The sequence below is a fragment of the Rhinopithecus roxellana genome, chromosome 9 (genome assembly GCF_007565055.1).
Source record: "Rhinopithecus roxellana isolate Shanxi Qingling chromosome 9, ASM756505v1, whole genome shotgun sequence".
NCBI classification, from domain to species: domain Eukaryota; kingdom Metazoa; phylum Chordata; class Mammalia; order Primates; family Cercopithecidae; genus Rhinopithecus; species Rhinopithecus roxellana.
The window spans coordinates 86,342,176-86,361,033 of NC_044557.1; the positions used below are offsets into that span (position 1 = coordinate 86,342,176).

At 49.6% G+C, this 18,858-nt stretch overlaps 1 protein-coding gene across 3 annotated transcripts in view; it reads left to right on the plus strand.

The window, feature by feature from the left end:
* The window catches only part of TRAPPC9 (trafficking protein particle complex 9), a 735,254-nt gene that overhangs the window by 547,891 nt on the left and 168,505 nt on the right, over positions 1 to 18,858 (plus strand). For 2 of the 3 annotated variants that reach the window (XM_030937642.1, XM_030937643.1), the window contains one exon: positions 9,805 to 9,958. In XM_030937642.1, the coding sequence (XP_030793502.1) occupies positions 9,805 to 9,958 (154 nt within the window). Of the gene's footprint in view, positions 1 to 3,072; positions 3,568 to 9,804; positions 9,959 to 18,858 lie in introns of those variants that run through there. The other variant, XM_030937644.1, reaches the window with a different exon arrangement.

Sequence of the window (18,858 nt, forward strand, 5' to 3'; positions counted from 1 at the left end):
CCACCTTTAGAGGCAGAGTAAATCTGGAAGAGTGTTGGAACGATTCCCAGCACTAGGTGGAAGTGTTCGGGCAATGCCATGCTGCGTCTGGGGTCTGAGCAGGTCATGAAGGGTAAAACCAGGGAGCATGCAGACCGTGCTACCTTGGGCCCTCGAGCCACTGCTTCCCTGCACATGGGGTCCTCTGCACCTGCTCTGGGCCACACGCTGGTAGCATGGGGGCAGCAAGTTGAAGAAAACAGCTCTGACACAACCAAGGTGAGGATGGAGTGGAGACGCAGACACCCTGATATTAGCTTGAGTGAAGTGTTACCTATGAACACGGTCAATGGGTGAAAATAATGCCCAGAACATCTCATATTTATTTTGCATTTTATACCTTCACAAAATGTCTTCATAAAAGCTACCTAGTTTGATCTTTATCACGATAACTTCCTTTAATAGCCATACTTTTTAATAACAGCTTTATTGAGATTTGATTTGCACACAGGGCAATTTACCCATTTAAAGCGTATGGCTCAGTGATTTTTGTTTATTCACAGAGTTGTGCAGCCATCGCCATCGTCCACTTTAAAACTTTTGAATTGCTCGCAAAAGCATTAGAATAGCTATAATTGTTTTGAGCACCGATTATGTGCCAAGTGGTTCAAATCAATTCTCCCAAATCCTGACTAGCCCTGCAATATAGGAGATCCACGTTGTGGATCAAAAACCAAGGCCTGGGGACACTCAAGTGACTTGCCTTTGGTCACAAAGCAAATAGGTGAGAAGAGGGTTGTGCTCCAGTCTGTGTTGCTGCAAGCCCGTGCCCTTTCCTCTGCACAGCGCCCCATCCCAAACGCAGCCCTGCAGCCGGGACACTCGCCCCGGCGCCAGACCCTCAGGGAGTGGAGAGCAGTGGTGGGTGCCTGAGCTCTGCCTGCTGACTCCAAGGCCTGGCCCTGCATGCTGTGCCTCAGAGGCCGTGGGGAATGAGGCCCCGGGCACCGGCTCCTCCCTGCTTTTGCTGGACCTGTGGCCATTTGGACCCAGCAGGCCAAGCAGTCCTGTTAAGATGGAAAAGCTACTTCCTCAGGAGGCCTCTGCAGAAGGAAATCAATTAAACATGGCCCGTGGTGCAGGAGCCCAGGTCTTGCGCTACCTTCTGCCGTTTGAAGAGGGAGGGCAGCTGGCAGCCAGTGGCATTAGGTGAATTCCATTTTCTTAAGCACTATTTTCTGTGCTGAAGAAAACAGTACTTAAAGGTCTTAAAATAAACATTGATCCGGAGAAGTGCAAGCGGAGGGGCTGTGCCTCCCACGGCAGTGCTGGCTGGGATGGAGGGAGAAGCTCCCGACGTCGGCACTTCCAAGCTGAGAACAGGCACTGCTCAGGGAAGGCAGTGTCTGGCTGAGTCCTAAAGTGCAAGGGGAGCCGGCTCCGTGGTGGGAGGGCCGGGGAGGGCCCCTTGCTCTGGCTGTCTTGCTCACGCTCTGGTGACTGGTGGGTGATTTCTACTCGTCTGAACTCAGTACACCTCTCTGTGACGTGAGGGTGGTGATATAGGATCTCTGTAAGCATAAAATGAGATGCTGTGTATTTGGGGCTTTCCCAGTGCAGAGTAGGGAGCTCTTCGCAGGTTCCCTCCCTGGGAGACCAGCCAGGCCGATTGATCGAGGAAGCAGAGTGCTCAGAGCACACCATCCCTCTTCGGAGAAGCCACCTCTGCAGAAAGAGGCCCCCGTTCCCTGATGCTCACTGTACTCCCAACCCTTGGCCTTCTCTGAACTCCCAGAATCCAAACTGAAGAAACAATGGGCCCCACTCAACCTCCAATTTACAGTGAGGAGCTCAAGATTCAGAAAAATGAGATGCCTCCGAATCATAGACTGACATGATTGAAGGAGTGCCAGGCTCTGCCTCACGCTTGCACCTCCTCAAGTTTCTCCCATTGAGTGTTTTTCTAACCCTAAGTGGAGCAAAGAATAGGACAGTAGACTGCCTGGCCCCAGGCCACAGCTTGTTTATTTGCAACACGGACCTCTGGCAGAGCTCTCAGTCCCCTAACTGCATGGGCCACAGCTGGCTGTGTGGGTGCTGGGCTGCTTGTTAACAATGAGCGGTATTATCTCCAAGCACCTGTCAGCGTGTGTGCCCGAGTTCAGGCCATAGGGATGGCTCTCTGGACCCTTACAGTCGACGCTTACCATAGGTTCCTGGCTCCTGCCAGCCTGGCTTTGAATTCTCTGTCTCCCATTTGCCATCTCTGTGGCCCTGGGCAAGCGACCTTATTTTCTGCAATAGGCAGATCTGCTCCCTCCCAGGGCTGCTGCGGGGATGGAGGTGGTGGCGACAGAGCCTGTTGCTTGGCAGCGGGGCGGGCCCACGGCAGGCCCAGGGAACAGGGGCACCATTGCTTTGGTGTTGGTGCAGTCCCTGGTGGTGCTGTGATTGGATCACCTAGAGCTTTGACTTTCAGAATACAGCTTATCTTTCCCCTTCAATTGAAAATAATAATGAGGAACGATTTCTCTTTTTTACCATAATTGATCTAGGAGGCTGAAGGAGAAAATGATCCTCTCTTGGGGTGTGATCCATATGTCCGTGTTCACGCCATTTCCTTGTCTGCTCAAAGTCCCTTCTCATTCAGGATGGACGAGTCAGGAAGATGACTGCTGCCCTCTCACGTGGCGTTGCACTTCCTTACAACACAGAGCATAGGCTGGTGTTCCGCACAGGCAATGGATTCCCATATGATGTACCACATACATTTGCAAAGCTAGTCCTATAACTAACAACTATCTCTCAATGAAAGTTCAGTTGAATTACATGTGACCAGTCCCCTGAGATCCGAATCCTTGATTTGTACTTAAATGTCACTGTGACTTCCCTGGTGAGGCTATCAGCTGTTCAAAGACTGAATGGTATGATCTGGTATTTTAAAAACCACCATTTTTTTATAGACTCTTCAAAAAATCACAGCACCTTTTTTTAGTGCCAACTCTTGACTATTATTGTCACATTTGGCCATAAAATTAAACATGAAGATTGACGTTCAATAATTGTATTAATTTTATTTAACTCTGCCTTCAGAGATGAACAGAATCAAGTAGCAGTGGAGTGCCGCGTTCCGAGGAGCGGATGGAGGCCGGCCCCGCGTCTGGTGTTTGAAATGAAGCCCGTCCTTGGCCTTGCCTTTTCACTTTGCAACCTTAGGTCGTCTCAGCGCCTCAGCTCCTTAGTCTCTTCATCTGTAACGCGGGATTCAGAATCATGACAGCAGCCACTATTTATAGGGTGCTATTTATGTACCAGATACTTCGCTGACCATTTGTATCCACCATCTATCTTATTTAATCTACACAAAATCTTACAAAATGGGGTTTATCAGCCTCAATCAGATTTTAAAAACTAAACCACAGTGTTTTGCACCTTGTGAAGAACTTTAAAATTGTGAGCGAATGTGACTCTTCCAGGAGGACAGTGTCCTGAGGGGGTTTATGTAGTTGGACAAGCCTCCTAGAAGAGCCAAAGTTTGATTGTGTGTTTTCTAGGCCTGTACAAAAGTGATTGCACTGACCTAAATATAAGCTCCCCTGAAGTCCTGCCTTGGACGATTTGTGTGGGCCTGGTCCTTTCCTCCATCTGGGCTTTAAATCTATTCCCTTTAGCGAATCTCTAGAGAGCATTTCAAAGTGCCAAGGACATTTACACGCACAAGCCCCTGCCTCACAGAGTGACCAGTGACCCAGCTAGTATGAATCTTATTTTCCAAAAGGAAGTTTGGGTATAGAGAAGCTATGGCTTGTGTAGAAGAGACGCAGGTGACTCAGACAGCCCTTCCCTCGCAGAGCTCCCAGCCCAGGACCAAAGATTGCTCTCTGGTTCAGCAGACAGCTGTGGCGAGGACTGGCCTGTTGTCCCCTCTGCCCATTCGGTGAAGATGTCTCTGCCCTGATGTCCCCTGCAAAAGCCCTCCTGTTCTGCAGAGAATCCTGGACTGGGAGCCCAGACTCAGATTCTTGTCTTGGTCAGACATGAACAGCGGGTAATACGCCTTGTCCTCAGCATGAAGTCCTTTCTTTCTTTCTTTCTTTCTTTCCTTCCTTCCTTCCTTCCTTCCTTCCTTCCTTCCTTCCTTCCTTCCTTCCTTCCTTCCTTCCTTCCTTCCTTCCTTCCTTCCTTCCTTCCTTCCTTCCTTCCTTCCTTCCTTCCTTCCTTCCTTCCTTCCTTCCCTCCTTCCTTTCTCTTTCTTTCTTTCTTTCCTTTCTTTCCTTTCTTTCCTTTCTTTCTTTCTTTCCTTTCTTTCTTTCATTTTTTGAGACGGAGTCTCGCTCTGTCTCCCGGGCTGGAGTGCAGTGGCCGGATCTCAGCTCATTGCAAGCTCCGCCTCCCAGGTTCACGCCATTCTCTTGCCTCAGCCTCCCAAGTAGCTGGGACTACAGGTGTCCGCCACCTCGCCCAGCTAGTTTTTTGTATTTTTTTGTAGAGACGGGGTTTCACCGTGTTAGCCAGGATGGTCTCAATCTCCTGACCTCGTGATCCACCCGTCTCGGCCTCCCAAAGTGCTGGGATTACAGGCTTGAGCCAATGAAGTCCTTACTTTATTAAAAATTGAAACAAGGCTGGGCATGGTGGCTCATGCCTGTCATCCCAGTATTTTGGGAGGCTGAGGTGGGAAGATCAGTTGAAGTCAGGAGTTTGAGACCAGCCTGGGCAACATGGTGAAACCCCATCTCTACTAAAAATACAGAAATTAGCCAGGTGTGGTAGTATGCGCCTGTAATCCCAGCTACTCGGGAGGCTGAGGCACGAGAATCAATTGAACCCGGGAGGTGGAGGTTGCAGTGAGCAGAAATTGCACCACTGCACTCCAGCCTGGCCAACAAAGCAAGACTCTGTCTCAAAAAAAAAAAAAAAAAAAATCAAAATAATAACATTAGAACCCACTCTAGCAAAAAGGCATCACTCAAAGGCTGTTACCATACTGGGCAGACCCCTGGGCCAGGCCTGGCACCGCCACTCTCTGGGAGCCCACCCAAAAGGCCATTCCTGCCAACACCCGCTGCAGACGAGGCAGGTGACTTCACCGTTAGTTCTGCACAGGTTTCCTCACTCACCTTTTCCACGCAGTTTCCAAAGATAATGATTTCCTACCACTTTGCTGTGACTTGTCAGAGCATCAGCCATGGTTCTGAATCACTTTTTGGATACGTTCTGATGCGGAATTGCATGAATATTCTCTGATGTGTCACTCACCCCAACATAAGACCTCACTTGTGTGTTTAAGCTTAAACCCAGGGCGAGGAGGGATGTGCCACTGCATGCAAACCACACCTGCAGGTGGGCAGGCTTCTGAGGCCATGGGGGCCAAGTGGCGAGGACGGTGGCATGAATGTGGCATCACGGTGTCGTTGCTTTGTTGTTGTTATGAAAAGCAACTTGCTCATTGAGAAAATCGTTACATAGCTATCAAGGCACCCAGCTGGTCATGGAGTGTGGGCTGGTGATGGTAGACCCTGCTGCTGGTGCTAAGAACTTGCAAACCCTCCCAGCTGTTAGGTGCAGGTAGCGCTGACTGCATTCCGCAGAGATGCTCAGGGAAGTGCCAGGCCTCACCCCAAAGTCACCTCCACGCCGAGCTGGGCATCCAGCCCAGGTGGTGGGCTCCAAAGCCTGCCGCCATCTCCCGCTGTGCTGCCACCCAGTACCCACCATAATGGACAGGCCACTGCCAGCCACACCTCAGCACCTTCCGCCCTTCCCCTCTGGAAGATGACTGCAATAGGTGGTCTCAACTTCGGGCCCCTTGGTGGCCCTGGGTTTCTTCCTTATCTTCCAACGCCCAGGTATCCCTGCCTGCAGGTCCTCTCCCTGTGAGCCTCTCAGCCAAGTGCCACCACCCCACATGTCCTCTGGCACTCCCTGTGGGACAGACACCCTGTCCACATCTCTCCAGCCACCCACCATCATCGGGAGCTCTACTCTCCACAGGAGTGACAAGCCTCAAACCTAATGGCCTTGGCTCTCATTCAAAGTTCTGGCAGTGCTGCCACTGAATTTAGAGCAAGGTCACCTACCAGGGCAGCCAGCCAGGGGCTCTCACCTTCTATGATGCAGGCCTTGCAGCTGCTGCACTCAACGCAACAGTGTCTTCCGGCAGAGGTGACCTCAGGTGTGAGGACTCCTCCATGGGAAAACCTCTTGCAGTTTGCCAGGTTAACAGTCACAGGGCTGCCGTCACTTCCTGGTGGGGAGGAACCAGGAGAAGGGGGCTCAGGTTTAGGGGCTGTGCCTGGGACCACATGGATAGAAGTATTAGAGGTGGATAGAGGTATTAGGTACAGCTCCTCTGGTTTGGGGAATTCATCCTTGGCTCTCGGAATTCCGGCAATAGGACTTGAAGCTGGTTGACCTTAGGTGAGTCACTCAGTTTCTTGGTAGGGCAGTTTTGTCACTGCAGGAAAAGGAATGCTGCCTTTGTCGCCCATCCCAGGGCTGCAGAGGAGAGGGTGATTATAAATGTGGGAAGCGGTTGGCCGTTCACACAAGCAGCAGAGGCCTGTTCGGGGCAGGGTCTGCAGTTCCAGGGTCTCTGTCCCATGCTGCTCTACAAACAGCATAAGCAAGAAATGATCTCTCATTAGGTGCCCTGCCTAAGCAAAGCAGAGCCAAGTAAAACTCAAGACAAAACACAGAGGACGAAGTCTGACACAGGCTCTGAGCCAGGCTTGCTAGCTCCGTGGTGTTGGGCCAGATGGCTTGGACACTGAGAGCTGCAGCCTGTCATCTGTAACATGGAGCAGAGCACCGCCTTCCCTGGGCTGGCTGTAAGTTAAAAAAGATGAGCATGCACACAGAACACCCAGGGCTGGGCTTGGCACACAGCACGTGCTCCTTACGTTTTGTTTTCTTCCCTTTTCTGTTTTATGGGCAGAGTTGGCTACAGTTTTAAGGTTGGAGGGGGGTAATAGAGTGTGATGATTACTTAACCAGAAATTGTTTGAAAGATACCCCCAGATAATCACACAAATGTAGTTCCAGTGGCCGCAGCAGCCAGTGTGTGCTCTGACCCAGGGAGCTGCCTGCTGGCTGCTTCTCCCTTCTGTGTTCAACAGGAAGAGAACTTGGTACAGGGGACTATTGTCAAACTCAACTGAGAGGTGAAAGTTGTTAGTTCCTTAAGTGAACTTAAGCTGGCCTTTTTAGCAAAACTTAGGAAATAGTCTGACCTTTTGTTTGAAGAGAGCACTAGTTTGCTTCAATCTGCCTCTGAGGTGGGGAAGTAAGAGGAACTTTTTGCTGGTTGGAAAATTAGAAGCTCTCACTGCACGGGTAGGTTACTCACAAGAGAAGAAAGAGACATGGTTAGTAAGCTTCTGAAAAAATGTTCAACCTCAGGGGGAATTCAGACCTGCACATTAAAACATCAGTGAAGTGGCATTTTGCCTATTACTGCAGAGATTAAAAACTGATCATCACCAGTATTGGCAGTGGTGCAGAGAGGGAAACAGGCCTGTCTGTGCTGCTCAGGGATGAGCTTCTAGAAGATTCGGCCTCTGAGCCTGAAGCACCTCACACCCTCGAATCAGTGGCTCCACTTCTGGAAACAGTTCCTGAGAGTCAGTCATAAGTGCAGGCGGAAACACTCAGCACAAAGATGTTTGTCAGGCCTTTTTCTACAGCAGTCATTTTTTTAAAACATGAAAAAGAGCAGGGAGTCCAAAAAGTAGGAGAACCGTTCTGTAGGCTACGATACACCCTAAGATAGAATATTTCGCAGACTAATTTTTAATGATGGGAAAATGTTCATGGCATATTAAAGGAATAAAACAAGACTTCAAACTATGTGTGTGGGTGTATTTCTTTGTGTATATGATACATCATGATTTATAAATATATATGTAGTGATTTTAAGCTATGTTAAATACAAATACTTAGGGAAAAGACTGTAAAGATATTAACATTAGAGTATAATATTTGAATGCTTTTATTTTCTTTTTTATGCTTTTTCTGTCTTCTAACTGTTTAAGCTATCTACTTAGATAACCGGAAAATAATAGTAAAGGTGATTTTTTAAAAAACCATGTTTTGCAACAAAAGCACCGTTCTCTGCTTACGGGGAGTGTCTCTAGCTCTTATGGGGCTCAGTCCCACACATCATGCCTCAGGGCGAATGCTGGAGATTTATTGACACTGCAGTAGTTCTTTCCCAAGCTGTCCTGGAGACCGAGACTTCTTCTTTGGGTTGAATCCTGTCTTTATATCCCCTTAATAGCAGGTCCTCTTATTTCTTGCTTGTTCAAGGGACTAGCCACAGAGGCCAATTAGAGCATGGTTTTGCTGAATATTTTGGCTGCAGCACAGTCTATGCAATAATAAAAAAAAGGCCGACTTTTTTTTTTTTTTTTAAGACGGAGTCTCGCTGTGCCATTTAGGCTGGAGTTCAGTGGCACAATCTCGGCTCACTGCAACTTCCACTTCCTTGGTTCAGGTGATTCTCCTGACTCAGCCTCCTGAGTAGCTGGGACTACAGGTGTGTGTCACCACGCCTGGCTTATTTTTGTATTTTTTATAGAGATAGGGTTTCAGCATGTTGGCCAGGCTGGTCTCAAACTCCTGACCTCAAGTGATTCTGCCTGCCTCGGCCTCCCAAAGTGCTGGGATTGCAGGCCTGAGCCACTGTGCCTGGCCCAAAATGCCTACTCTTATCCATTGACTGATGAACCCTCAGTCATTGTATTCGTTTGTTTTCACACTGCTGATGAAGACGTACCCGAGACTGGGCAGTTTACAAAAGAAAAAGGTTTAATTGGACTTACAGTTCCACATTGCTGGGGAGGCCTCACAATCCTGGCAGAAGGCGAGGAGGAGCAAATCACGTTGTACATGGATGGCAGCAGGAAACTCCCCCTTATACAACCGTCAGATCTTGTGAGATTTATTCACTACCATGAGAACAGTATGGGGGAAACTGGCCCCATGGTTCAATTATCTCCCACCTGGTCCCTCCCACAACACGTGGGAATTATGGGAGTACAATTCAAGATGAGATTTGGGTGGGGACACAGCCAAACTATATCATTCTGCCCCTGGCCCCTCCCCAATCTCATATCTTCACATTTCAAAACAAATCATGCCTTCCCAACAGTCCCCCAAAGTCTTAACTAATTTCAGCATTAACTCAAAAGTCCACAGTCCAAAGTCTCATCTGAGACAAGGCAAGTCCCTTCCACCTATGAACCTGTAAAATCAAATGCAAGCTAATTATTTCCTAGATACAATGAGGGTACAGACGTTGGGTAAATACAACCATTCTAAATGAGAGCTGAGGGGGGCTGTGGGAGGGGCACGCCCACCTGCCTGAGAAGGAAAGGGTCGGGGGAGGAGGCAGGCAGCACTCAGAGGATAAACAGGAAGTTCCCAGTGGGCCGATGGGTCCCCAGGGTTAAATAATTGTGAGCGTTCTCCATGACTGTCTGCACAGGACTGTAAGTCGCCGTCCAGCTCACTGTCTATGGCACATTGGTTCTTCCCTGCCTTGCTGTGTTATGGAACTGAAATTTTTGTCTGGGGTAACACAGGTCTTCCCAGAGGTTTGAAGCAATGACTGTGTCTTCAGCTCCAAATTGTGTGTTGAACCAGCTCTGAAGTCAGGGCCACCTTGGGAGTCTATTATTTCATTTTCTTGGAATGAATCCATTATGAATTACTAACGATAATGATTCATTATAGTGTCTCATGCTGGCATGTGCTGATTCTCCAACAGCCGGCAGAAATTGCCTTACTGATGAATTCTCTGCTGTGTTTTCCCCTTTCTCGTAGAATGGCTATTCAAGTGGACAAGTTCAACTTTGAGAGTTTCCCGGAGTCCCCTGGGGAGAAGGGGCAATTTGCAAACCCCAAGCAGCTGGAGGAAGAGCGGCGGGAAGCCCGGGGCCTGGAGATCCACAGTAAGCTGGGCATCTGCTGGAGAATCATATCCTTTTCCAGGTGCCACCTGCGCCTGGGGGCACCTTTGCTCAGGGTTCTGACCTCTAAGAAAGACCTATGAGGGTCTTAGCTATTGAATTTTCACCGCAGATAGCTTAGAAATGCTGTGGCAAGGAGATGTGGACCAAAGGCTTGGCATTTCCTTAACCTCTTAACGCTTCAAAGGCCGACTCAGAGCAGTATTGATTGGGGACGAGGAAAGGTCTTCTCGGAGCCGGTGATGCTCTAGTCTTTGGATCACATGCTTCTTGCCAGTGTTGATATTCATGTTAGTGACAGGTTCTAATGGCCACCTATCAGTGCCGGGCTCGGGGGGTTCACAGACTGACAGCTGAAAACACGAGTGCAATTGTCTGAGAAACTGAAATCGGATTGTACAGCTTACCGAGGCATGAAGATGCCGTTTTGAAAAGGCGGGGAGAGTTTTCAGAAGGATTTCATGCTATAAACACAGTGTTTCACAAAGTCACGGAGCCTAGTCTGGACTTCAGATCAATGCCTGACTCCTCGCAGACACTCTGCTGACTGACCCAGCGCTCTGGAGAAGCCCAGGTTCCCTCATTTGTTTGTTCAGCCATCTTTGGAGAGCACCTACTTTTGAGTCAGGCGTTCTGCAAGGCATTTAAAAGGCTGAGATGCAAAGACAAGGTCTCCATGCAGTTGTTTGTCTAGTAGGAAGTGGATGTGTCCTCTGGGAATTAAACGCTGCTGGGGAGCAAGGACAGAGCCCCCTGCCGAGTGCTGTAGGTTCAGAAGCCACTGGGTGGGGGCATTCAAGGAAGGCTTCATAGAGGGGGTGAAGTTGTTGAGTGGCTGCTGAAAGTGGATAGAAGTTTATTACAGGGACAAAGGTAGGAAATAGCCCCAAAATACTGAGGCATGAGAGCCCATCTCCAGGGAAGGGGCAGCCCTGATGGGAATGTCTGTTAATGACCTCAGTCACGCACACATTCTGCAGACATGGGAATACACACATTGCTCCATTGTGTGGTCTGGGATCCTTCCAGGTGGCCTCCTGGATTCCGAAAGGGTCCTCACTCTACACAGCATAGGTTCCAGAACCTGAGGCCAATTCCTTTGTTCAAGCTAAAGGGATTTGGGGCCTGGCAGACTCACTGTCTCCAAAGAGTTTGTGACAAAATAAGGACTTTACATGTAGATAGAAGGTTTTGTGAACCAGACATGAAAAACAGTGCTTGGGGACTCACAGAGTGAACAGGAACAGTCTGTTGTGGAGTTACAGGCGTTTGTCTCTGGTACAGAGAGAAGTAGAAAGGTGGGGATAATGGGAGTTGTCTTTCCCTTGCATTCCCCTCAGAGCTCAGCACAAAGTCAGGGTTCAGCCAGTTCTTAATAAGCAAAATGCCATAGCAAGGAAGCAAGTCAGACTGGTTCCCACCTGTCACCCCATTTATCTCCTCCACATCTCCCTGACCAGCACTGTGGCTCCCATGGAGGAAATTGAGTCTCAGCCATGAGGGGTAGGGCCAGGGACCAACCCAGGTAAGTTTGCCGGCAAAGTGCTCACCCCTCAAGTCTCAGACTTCAAATGAGAAGGCTCCGCAGACAACTCCCATGCTGTCAGGCTGGGGAAAGGAGGGACCCCTGGCGCCCACCTCCTGGCGTCTGTGCTGGATCTTGGGTCTTTCTGATAGGCCGATGTTTCTGGTAATCTCTCTGTCTTTCTGTTGGTCTTTCTGATGGGCTGAGGGTTGGAGAGGCTCTATGTGAGGCAGGAGGCATCTCTCACTCGTGGTCTCAGAGACTCAGCATCTGGCCGGGAGCCCAGTGCAGAGCAAAGCGGTCCTGGATGGCTCTGATGCAGCCCCAGCTCAGCGCCAGCAGCACCAGTGGAGGAAGGGGCAGGTGCATGGTGTGCCTGGCAGATTATTCATTCTCCTGAATGATCTCTCTCTCCACTCAGATAAAAGCCAGAGCCCTAGGATGGTTGGGATTTTGACCTCTGTGTCCCCACACTTCACAGAGTTTGAGCCCTCCCCTCCCCTCCCAGGGTCTCATTGTGCTGGGCACACAGGGGCATCCTGCTAGTGTCAGAGCTGCTGCCTCCAAGACACCACCCTGGGCTGGTGCTGCCCTGGGCCGTGTCGCCCTTGTCAGCAACCTGACTCCCGGGGTGGTTTCATCATCCCGTCTTCCTGTGTTGCGGATGAAAACTGCAACTCCACTTCACAAAGAGAAAGTGGCTCGGCCAGCTCCTGCACCCCGTAGCTTGTCCGCAGCCTGCAGTCCCCGCCCAGCACATGCTGCCTTCAAATGGGATGATAGTGGCCCACAGAACTCTTGTGTTCTTTGAAAACCAGCATCAAAAAAGTACAAAATGTCTTTGCATTTGACTTCTCTATTTTCTGTATATTTGCTTAATAATTCACATGAGACATATTTATTGATTGCCTACCATGTGCTGGGCACACCTGCCCCATGCATTTTCTGATGGGACGTTTCTGAGAGCTTGATTGTCCCTATAGGCACATTTAGTGAAAGAGAGTTAACATTAAGGACATTCTCTCTCTCTCTCTCTCTCCCCCTTTCTCCCTCCCTCCCTCCCTCTCTTTCTCTCCCTCTCCTCTCCCTCCTCCCCACTCTCATCTGTTAATGACATCTGGCATCAGAGGAATAGCAGAATTTTGCTATTGTAAACCTGAATTCAAGCAGATGGAAAGACCAAAGATTGAATTGGCTAATAATTTCATTATACATTTTAATAGTATTTTCTAAACATTTCGACTTTGTGCGAACATTGAGGCTTAATTTGACACCCATCCATAGTTGTAGCAATTGCCCACCTATAGTACGTGGGTCTGGGTAGATGTGTTTTAAAGGAAATTAGGGATCTTGCGCTGGGTAGATGCACACCTGTCTACGCAGCATCTACAATGACACGATGGGCAGCCCAGGGCTGCCGGGAGCTCTCGCCCCATTCTTCACCTGTTAATGACAGATAGGATACAGATTTGCTTGTTCATAGGAGGTGAGCCCTGGAGATGCCCCCATCGAAGGGGAGGGGAAGATACAGACTTGGGTACTTGCAGTGCAGCGTTATGAGGCTGATGGGAGCTTCCCTCAGGTCGCAGCCTTCAGGAGTGGATGGAGATCTCAGCCCATTCCCGGTCACGGAGCGAGACGGAGAGGGCCCAGGGCGCAGCATGTGCCATGCTGTCCTCGGCATGGGACCCAGAAGGCAGACTATGAGCATGGCCAGATTGATGTCTTAGAAAGCCACGCTGGCCACAGCGTGACAAGTGGGTTGCAAAGACGCAAGCGCCCCTAGGGACGCTAGTGGGTTGAGGAGCCACTGCATGAGCAGCTCTAAGTCAGGAACCAGGAGTGCCTGAGCAAAGGGAGCACCCAGGAAAAAAGCGTCGAGGGACCACGAGGGCTTGAACAAAGGGAGCGGCATGGGAGGAAAGTGCAAAGGCGACCACTCATCACCGAGAATCTGCAGGGTTCAGGTGGGGGTGGCCTCTGAGCGCCTGTCCCTTCCCCTCTCCTTCTCAATCCTCTCTTCTCCCATCTTTCCCTCTTGCCCCTCCCCCATGTCCTTCCCTACTTAATTTCTGTCGAAACAGAGGGTTAAACTTAGTAGCCTCCTTGTTCTTGTCCCCTCCTTCAGCCCCCGTGTGTGAGTGGGCACCCCCAGGCACTCCTCCTAGAGTGCTGGAGGGCTGTGGGTGGCCTCTGAGTAGCCCCCAGCACTGCTGACCAGCCCCTTCTCCCACTCTGAGACTGGGCAGGTTTATCATAAGGAGCCCAGGGCCAGAGAAATTACCATGAAGACACCTAGGATCGTGTCCCAAGGCACTGGCCGGACACGAGGTCCTGTCCCTGCTGTGGACAGGGTGACCTGTTGTGGGGGAGGTGGCCCAGGGTGGTCAGCTGTCCTGCTTCCGGGGGGGGTTCGCATTCTGGTGCTGGGCCGGACTAGATGAGTTAATGGGTTAGGTACCCTTTTTTCTTTTCTTTTTTTTCCTTTTTTCTTTTCTTTTCTTTTCTTTCCTTTTTTTTTTTTTTTTTTTTTTTTTTTTTTTTTAGGCAGAGTCTCACTTTGTCACCAGGCTGGAATACAGTGGCACAATCTCGGCTCACTGCGATCTCTGCCTCCTGGGTTCAGGAGATTCCCCTGCCTCAACCTCCCAAGTAGCTGGGACTACAGGTGTGCACCAACACGCCTGACTAATTTTTTTGTATTTTGGTAGAGATGGGGTTTCACCATGTTAGCCAGAATGGTCTCAATCTCCTGACCTCGTGGTCCGCCCGCCTCGGCCTCCCAAAGTGCTGGGATTACAGGCATGAGCCACTGCGCCCAGCCGGATACCCTTTTTTTCTTTAGGAAATCTCTTTTCTTAAACCTGTTTATCATTCTTCTTGTTATTATGACTATGAAAACCACTTCTTACGTGGCTGCTATGTGTTAGCTACTGTATAGCAAGCTGTCCTCACTACCTGCCACCAAGCCTGGGGCCGTGTATCCCATGAGAGGCCGGGAAACCTGATCAGACACAGGCAGGTTCCCACCTTTCTCCCACCAGTCCCTGCCCCGGGTGACCTTGGTCATGGCCACCTTCTCTCTGTGTTTCTCTGTTCTCATCACAAAGTGGGGACCGCAAGGGCTTCTACTTCCCCAGAGCTGCACAGGGCGAGTCCCTGCTCCTGTGGTACACTCAGGGGAAGCACTCTCCCTGTGTCCCTCCCTGTCATGCATACGCCAAGGTGGAGGGCTTCTACTGTCTTCGTGCATTTATCCTTATTCTGTCCCAGGATCAAAGTTTTCACAAAGGACTCCTAATGCTCGCAAATCTCTTAAGCCCTTTCTTCCACATTTCCTAGGCTTTCTTGCCCACATCAGCCTGCTGATTTTAAAGAGACTCCTTCCCCCCAGCCCCTCGACCCAGACCTCTCCTGCTTGATAAGAGCATGCTTGTTTGTAATGTCTGTGTGGTTTCCCTGGAGGGCGGGGACATCTCTTCCTGGTACAGGCAGCGTCTGGCCCAGAGAGCCAGACTTATTTGCTATACAGCAATGCTTTTTTGGATGAAACCTACCCTTCCTTTCAGCTCCTTGGTACCCTCTTCTTTTAAGCTTCTTCTTACCCTCCAGCTACCAATACTGGACAATTTTACATAACTTGGGAAACCTTAGCATAGCAAACTCTCTGTGAACTCTGTTAATAGCAGATAATAGCCTTTACCACATGATCTAGAAATCTTCTATATTTGACTCTGGGGTAGGACTAATGATGCCACATTGTTGAGGACTGGAGCCTAGGGTCAGAGGCTGGCCCTGCCACTTCCAGCATCCAGAAGGGGAGGCCATGTGACCTGAGGGCCACGTCCTCAACTGTGCAGCTGGTGTGACAAAACCTGCTGCAGACCGTTGCTGTCAAGATGAGTTCTAAGAATCATCGGCCTTTCTGATCACATATGGGTGACCAGAAGCATTTTCCTTACCCCAAATCTGCAAAGCAGGTAGTATCTACCCCTTTCAAAAAAAATAAGTAAATTTTAGAAGTTCAGTAACTCACCAGATATTGTGCAACTAGAAGGATAGTCAGGATCCCAAAACTTGTTATTTTCCCGTTGACTGCTTCAACTGAGGTCACACCTGCAAGGTGCAGACATAGCTCCTGGCCCTGGAAGGCATCAGCAAATGTGAATCCCCCTTGCCCGTTTCCTGCTGGAAGACCTCATGCCACGCTGCGACCTGACCTCAGGTGAGGTCCTCCTCACTCATCCTTCAGAAGGGACCTCACTGTCTGCTCCTCAGAGCCTTCTCTGCCATCAGCCTCCCTCCTGTCTCGCCCTGGCTGCAACAGCCCCTTCCCTTGGGCTCCTGTGACACCCAGTACTTTATTCTTGTTAGTTATAGTCTTTAAGTAGTACTTAAAAATGTACTTTAAGTAGTACTTTTAAAAAAATTAGTTTTTTCTGCAGGTTTTCTCCCTTGCTAGATTGTGCTGTCTTGAGGTCAGGTGGAATCCTGTTCATCCAACAGCTGTTACTGAGGAGCTACCATGTGCCAGAGGTTGGACTGAACACCAGGGCACACCAGATGCTCAAAATCAGATGTGGACCTTGCTCTGATAGTGTGTATTCTCTTTTGCTTGCCCAGGTACCTATAGCTAGCACATAGGTATGAAAACTGTTTGTTTTTTGTTTTGTTTTATTTTTTGAGATAGAGTTTCACTCTTGTCACCCAGGCTGGAGTGCAATGGTGTGATCTTGGTTCACTGCAACCTCTGCCTCCTGGGTAGCTGGGACTACAGGCACCTGCCACCATGCCTGGCTCATTTTTGTATTTTTAGTAGAGATGGGGTTTCACCATTTTGGCCAGGCTGATCTCAAGCTCCTGACCTTGGGTAATCTGCCCACTTCGGCCTCCCAAAGTGCTGGGATTATAGGTATGAGCCACCATGCCCAGCCTAAAATGATTTGTTAAATGAATAGTTTCCATTTCAATGACACAGCAAACAGAATGGCTACCAGCTCAGTTGCGCTATGCCTAGTGCCATGATGAATGTGTGAAAGGAGCTGCAACTCACAAGATGAGTCTGCATCACCGCTTGGCTCCTTTTCCAGAGGCAGCCCTGCACAGACCGTCTATGGTGGAAGCAGGAGAGGGGCACGCTTTAGGCAAGCTTAGGGTCAACTCACCCTTTCATTATCCTTGTTTTTGTGCAAATCACCCTTTGGAGAGCATTTCAGGGATTGGTGCAAGTCTTGCTGAGGTATCAGAATCCAGCTGTGTGAGTTGGAGTAGGAATAATTGGGTGCAACAGTTTGATCCCCATGAAGGCGAATGACCTGGGCCGTCTGGGCAATCTCTTCCCACCGGGCTGATAAGCATCCGCCTCCTCCGTTCTGTCTGGAGGAGCATTTTTAACCAATTTGGCTGCTTTGAGAGTGAGGCACAGGCTGGAGAAGCCCAAGGCAAACAGCTTTAGATACCCAGTGTAGGGGATGGGAGTGGAATATCTGTGAAATGCAGAGGCCAAATGAACAGATATGACTTGGAGAATGGAGGGATGTGGACAGTGTAACCATGACCTCGGTACAGAGGGCCTCGTGTCCTCGAACAGCTGCCTTCCCAGGCACAGGGAGCCCAAGCACAGCTTGGGTCTCAGGCTGTGCATTGCCGAGGGGTGTTGAGTCTTGCAGACAACAGTCACCCTCTGCAAAGTGAAGAGGCTCCACAGTGGCGTCGGTATTTGTCAGTTTTATTTGGGCTTCACAAGCAGGACAGCTTAAGGATTTTAGGCACAGTGGCCCTGTTTGGGTGATCCCACCTAGAATGCAGTCACACTGGGCTTTGTTCTCCATGTTCAAGACTGCCTTCTTTCCAGTAAGGAGGAGTTGCCTTCAGCTGACCTCTCCTCCATTTCAGGACAGAGGCGGGACTCAAGCACTTGACCTGGGCTGTGTGGGCCTACCCTTCGACCTCTCACAGTGGCTTCTGGCCTATTCTCAGACATGCTTCCTAATGGAGCTAGCTCCGTCATATCTCCTGAAAAAAATTAAATGTCTTTAAACAAGATTCTTTAAAAACGTAGCACACTGTGTTTTTCTAATCGTTATGTTTGGAGAAATAGTTTTCTCTAAATGAATTTTACTATAAATGGCTCTTGCCATCAGTACAGCTGATTCCTTGATCATTTTAAGTAAAATGCAGGGTTGCATTTTGTATCTGCCTTGAGGGAATTTGGCTCTTATAGCTGTTTGTAATAACGTGGTTCTGAGGCCTTTAATCTCCCGTGGCAGGGAAGCCCTGCCAGCCACAGAGAGATGTCCTGCCTTGCCGGCCAACAAGGCCGTCACATTGCCCTGGCTGTTTGGCCTTCGATGGGCTGGGGGGTAAGGTGGGAAAGGCACAGATTTGATTGCTGCCTCCCCCAAATCCAAATCTGGTGGCCTTGCACACCTTGGAATGACTTCGAAAGTAGTCAGGGTTTGACACATAGGCAACACAGACTTCAGATCTGGATCATGAGAGTGGGGAAGGGCCTTTCCCAGCATTCACGGCACCGTTTCCATCTTCATGTGTGTGCATGAATGTGTGTGTGAACACGCACACGGATTGACGTGCGTTGTGTTTGTGTGATCAGGTACATGTTGGACATATACACACTCTGTATTTTTATCGTGATGATTGTTGTGCGCATGCGTAGCTTATGTAATCGAATCATAAAATTGCAGAGCTTAAGTAACAGCTAAAACCCATATGGCACTTAGTAGATGCCAGGTACCGTTCTGGGCGATTTATATAGATTTATTCCCTTGACTTTCACAACAACTCTCTGAAGTAGTTTTATCCACGTTGCACAGATGAGAAAACAGGGAGGCCCAGCGAGGTCACCTCACTTGTTGTAGGTCACCCAGCTGGTCCGTGGCAGAGCAGGAGGCACGGGCAACTGCTGCCCTCAGTGCTGTGTGCTCAGCTCCATCTAGGAAGAGCACAAGAGCCTCTGGCTTCTGCCACGGCCTCGCATTATCCCCACGTACCAGAGGAAGCCTATGGAGATGGCAGCATTCCTAGGTCTCACCACAGATTGGTACCCATCGCCCCATGCAGAACTCTGTCGATGTCACCCGCTCTCCATTGTGGGACTCTGGAATAGTCTCACCCAAGCAAGATTTGCAGCAGTGAGCCAATTGCAGACCTCTCCTCTTGGCAGCACACCCCACTGCGTGACGTCTTCTGTCCAGTTGGGTCTCTGACACCAGGGAGCTCAGCCGAGATGCTGGGGGCAGTTACTGAAATGAGAGCAGCAAGAGCATCAGCGTTCTGAAAGTTCATGATGCAAATTAGAAAACAAAGTCATGGCAAAGAGGCTCATTAATCATTTAAAGCAGTCTTTCCATTAGTGTAATTTCT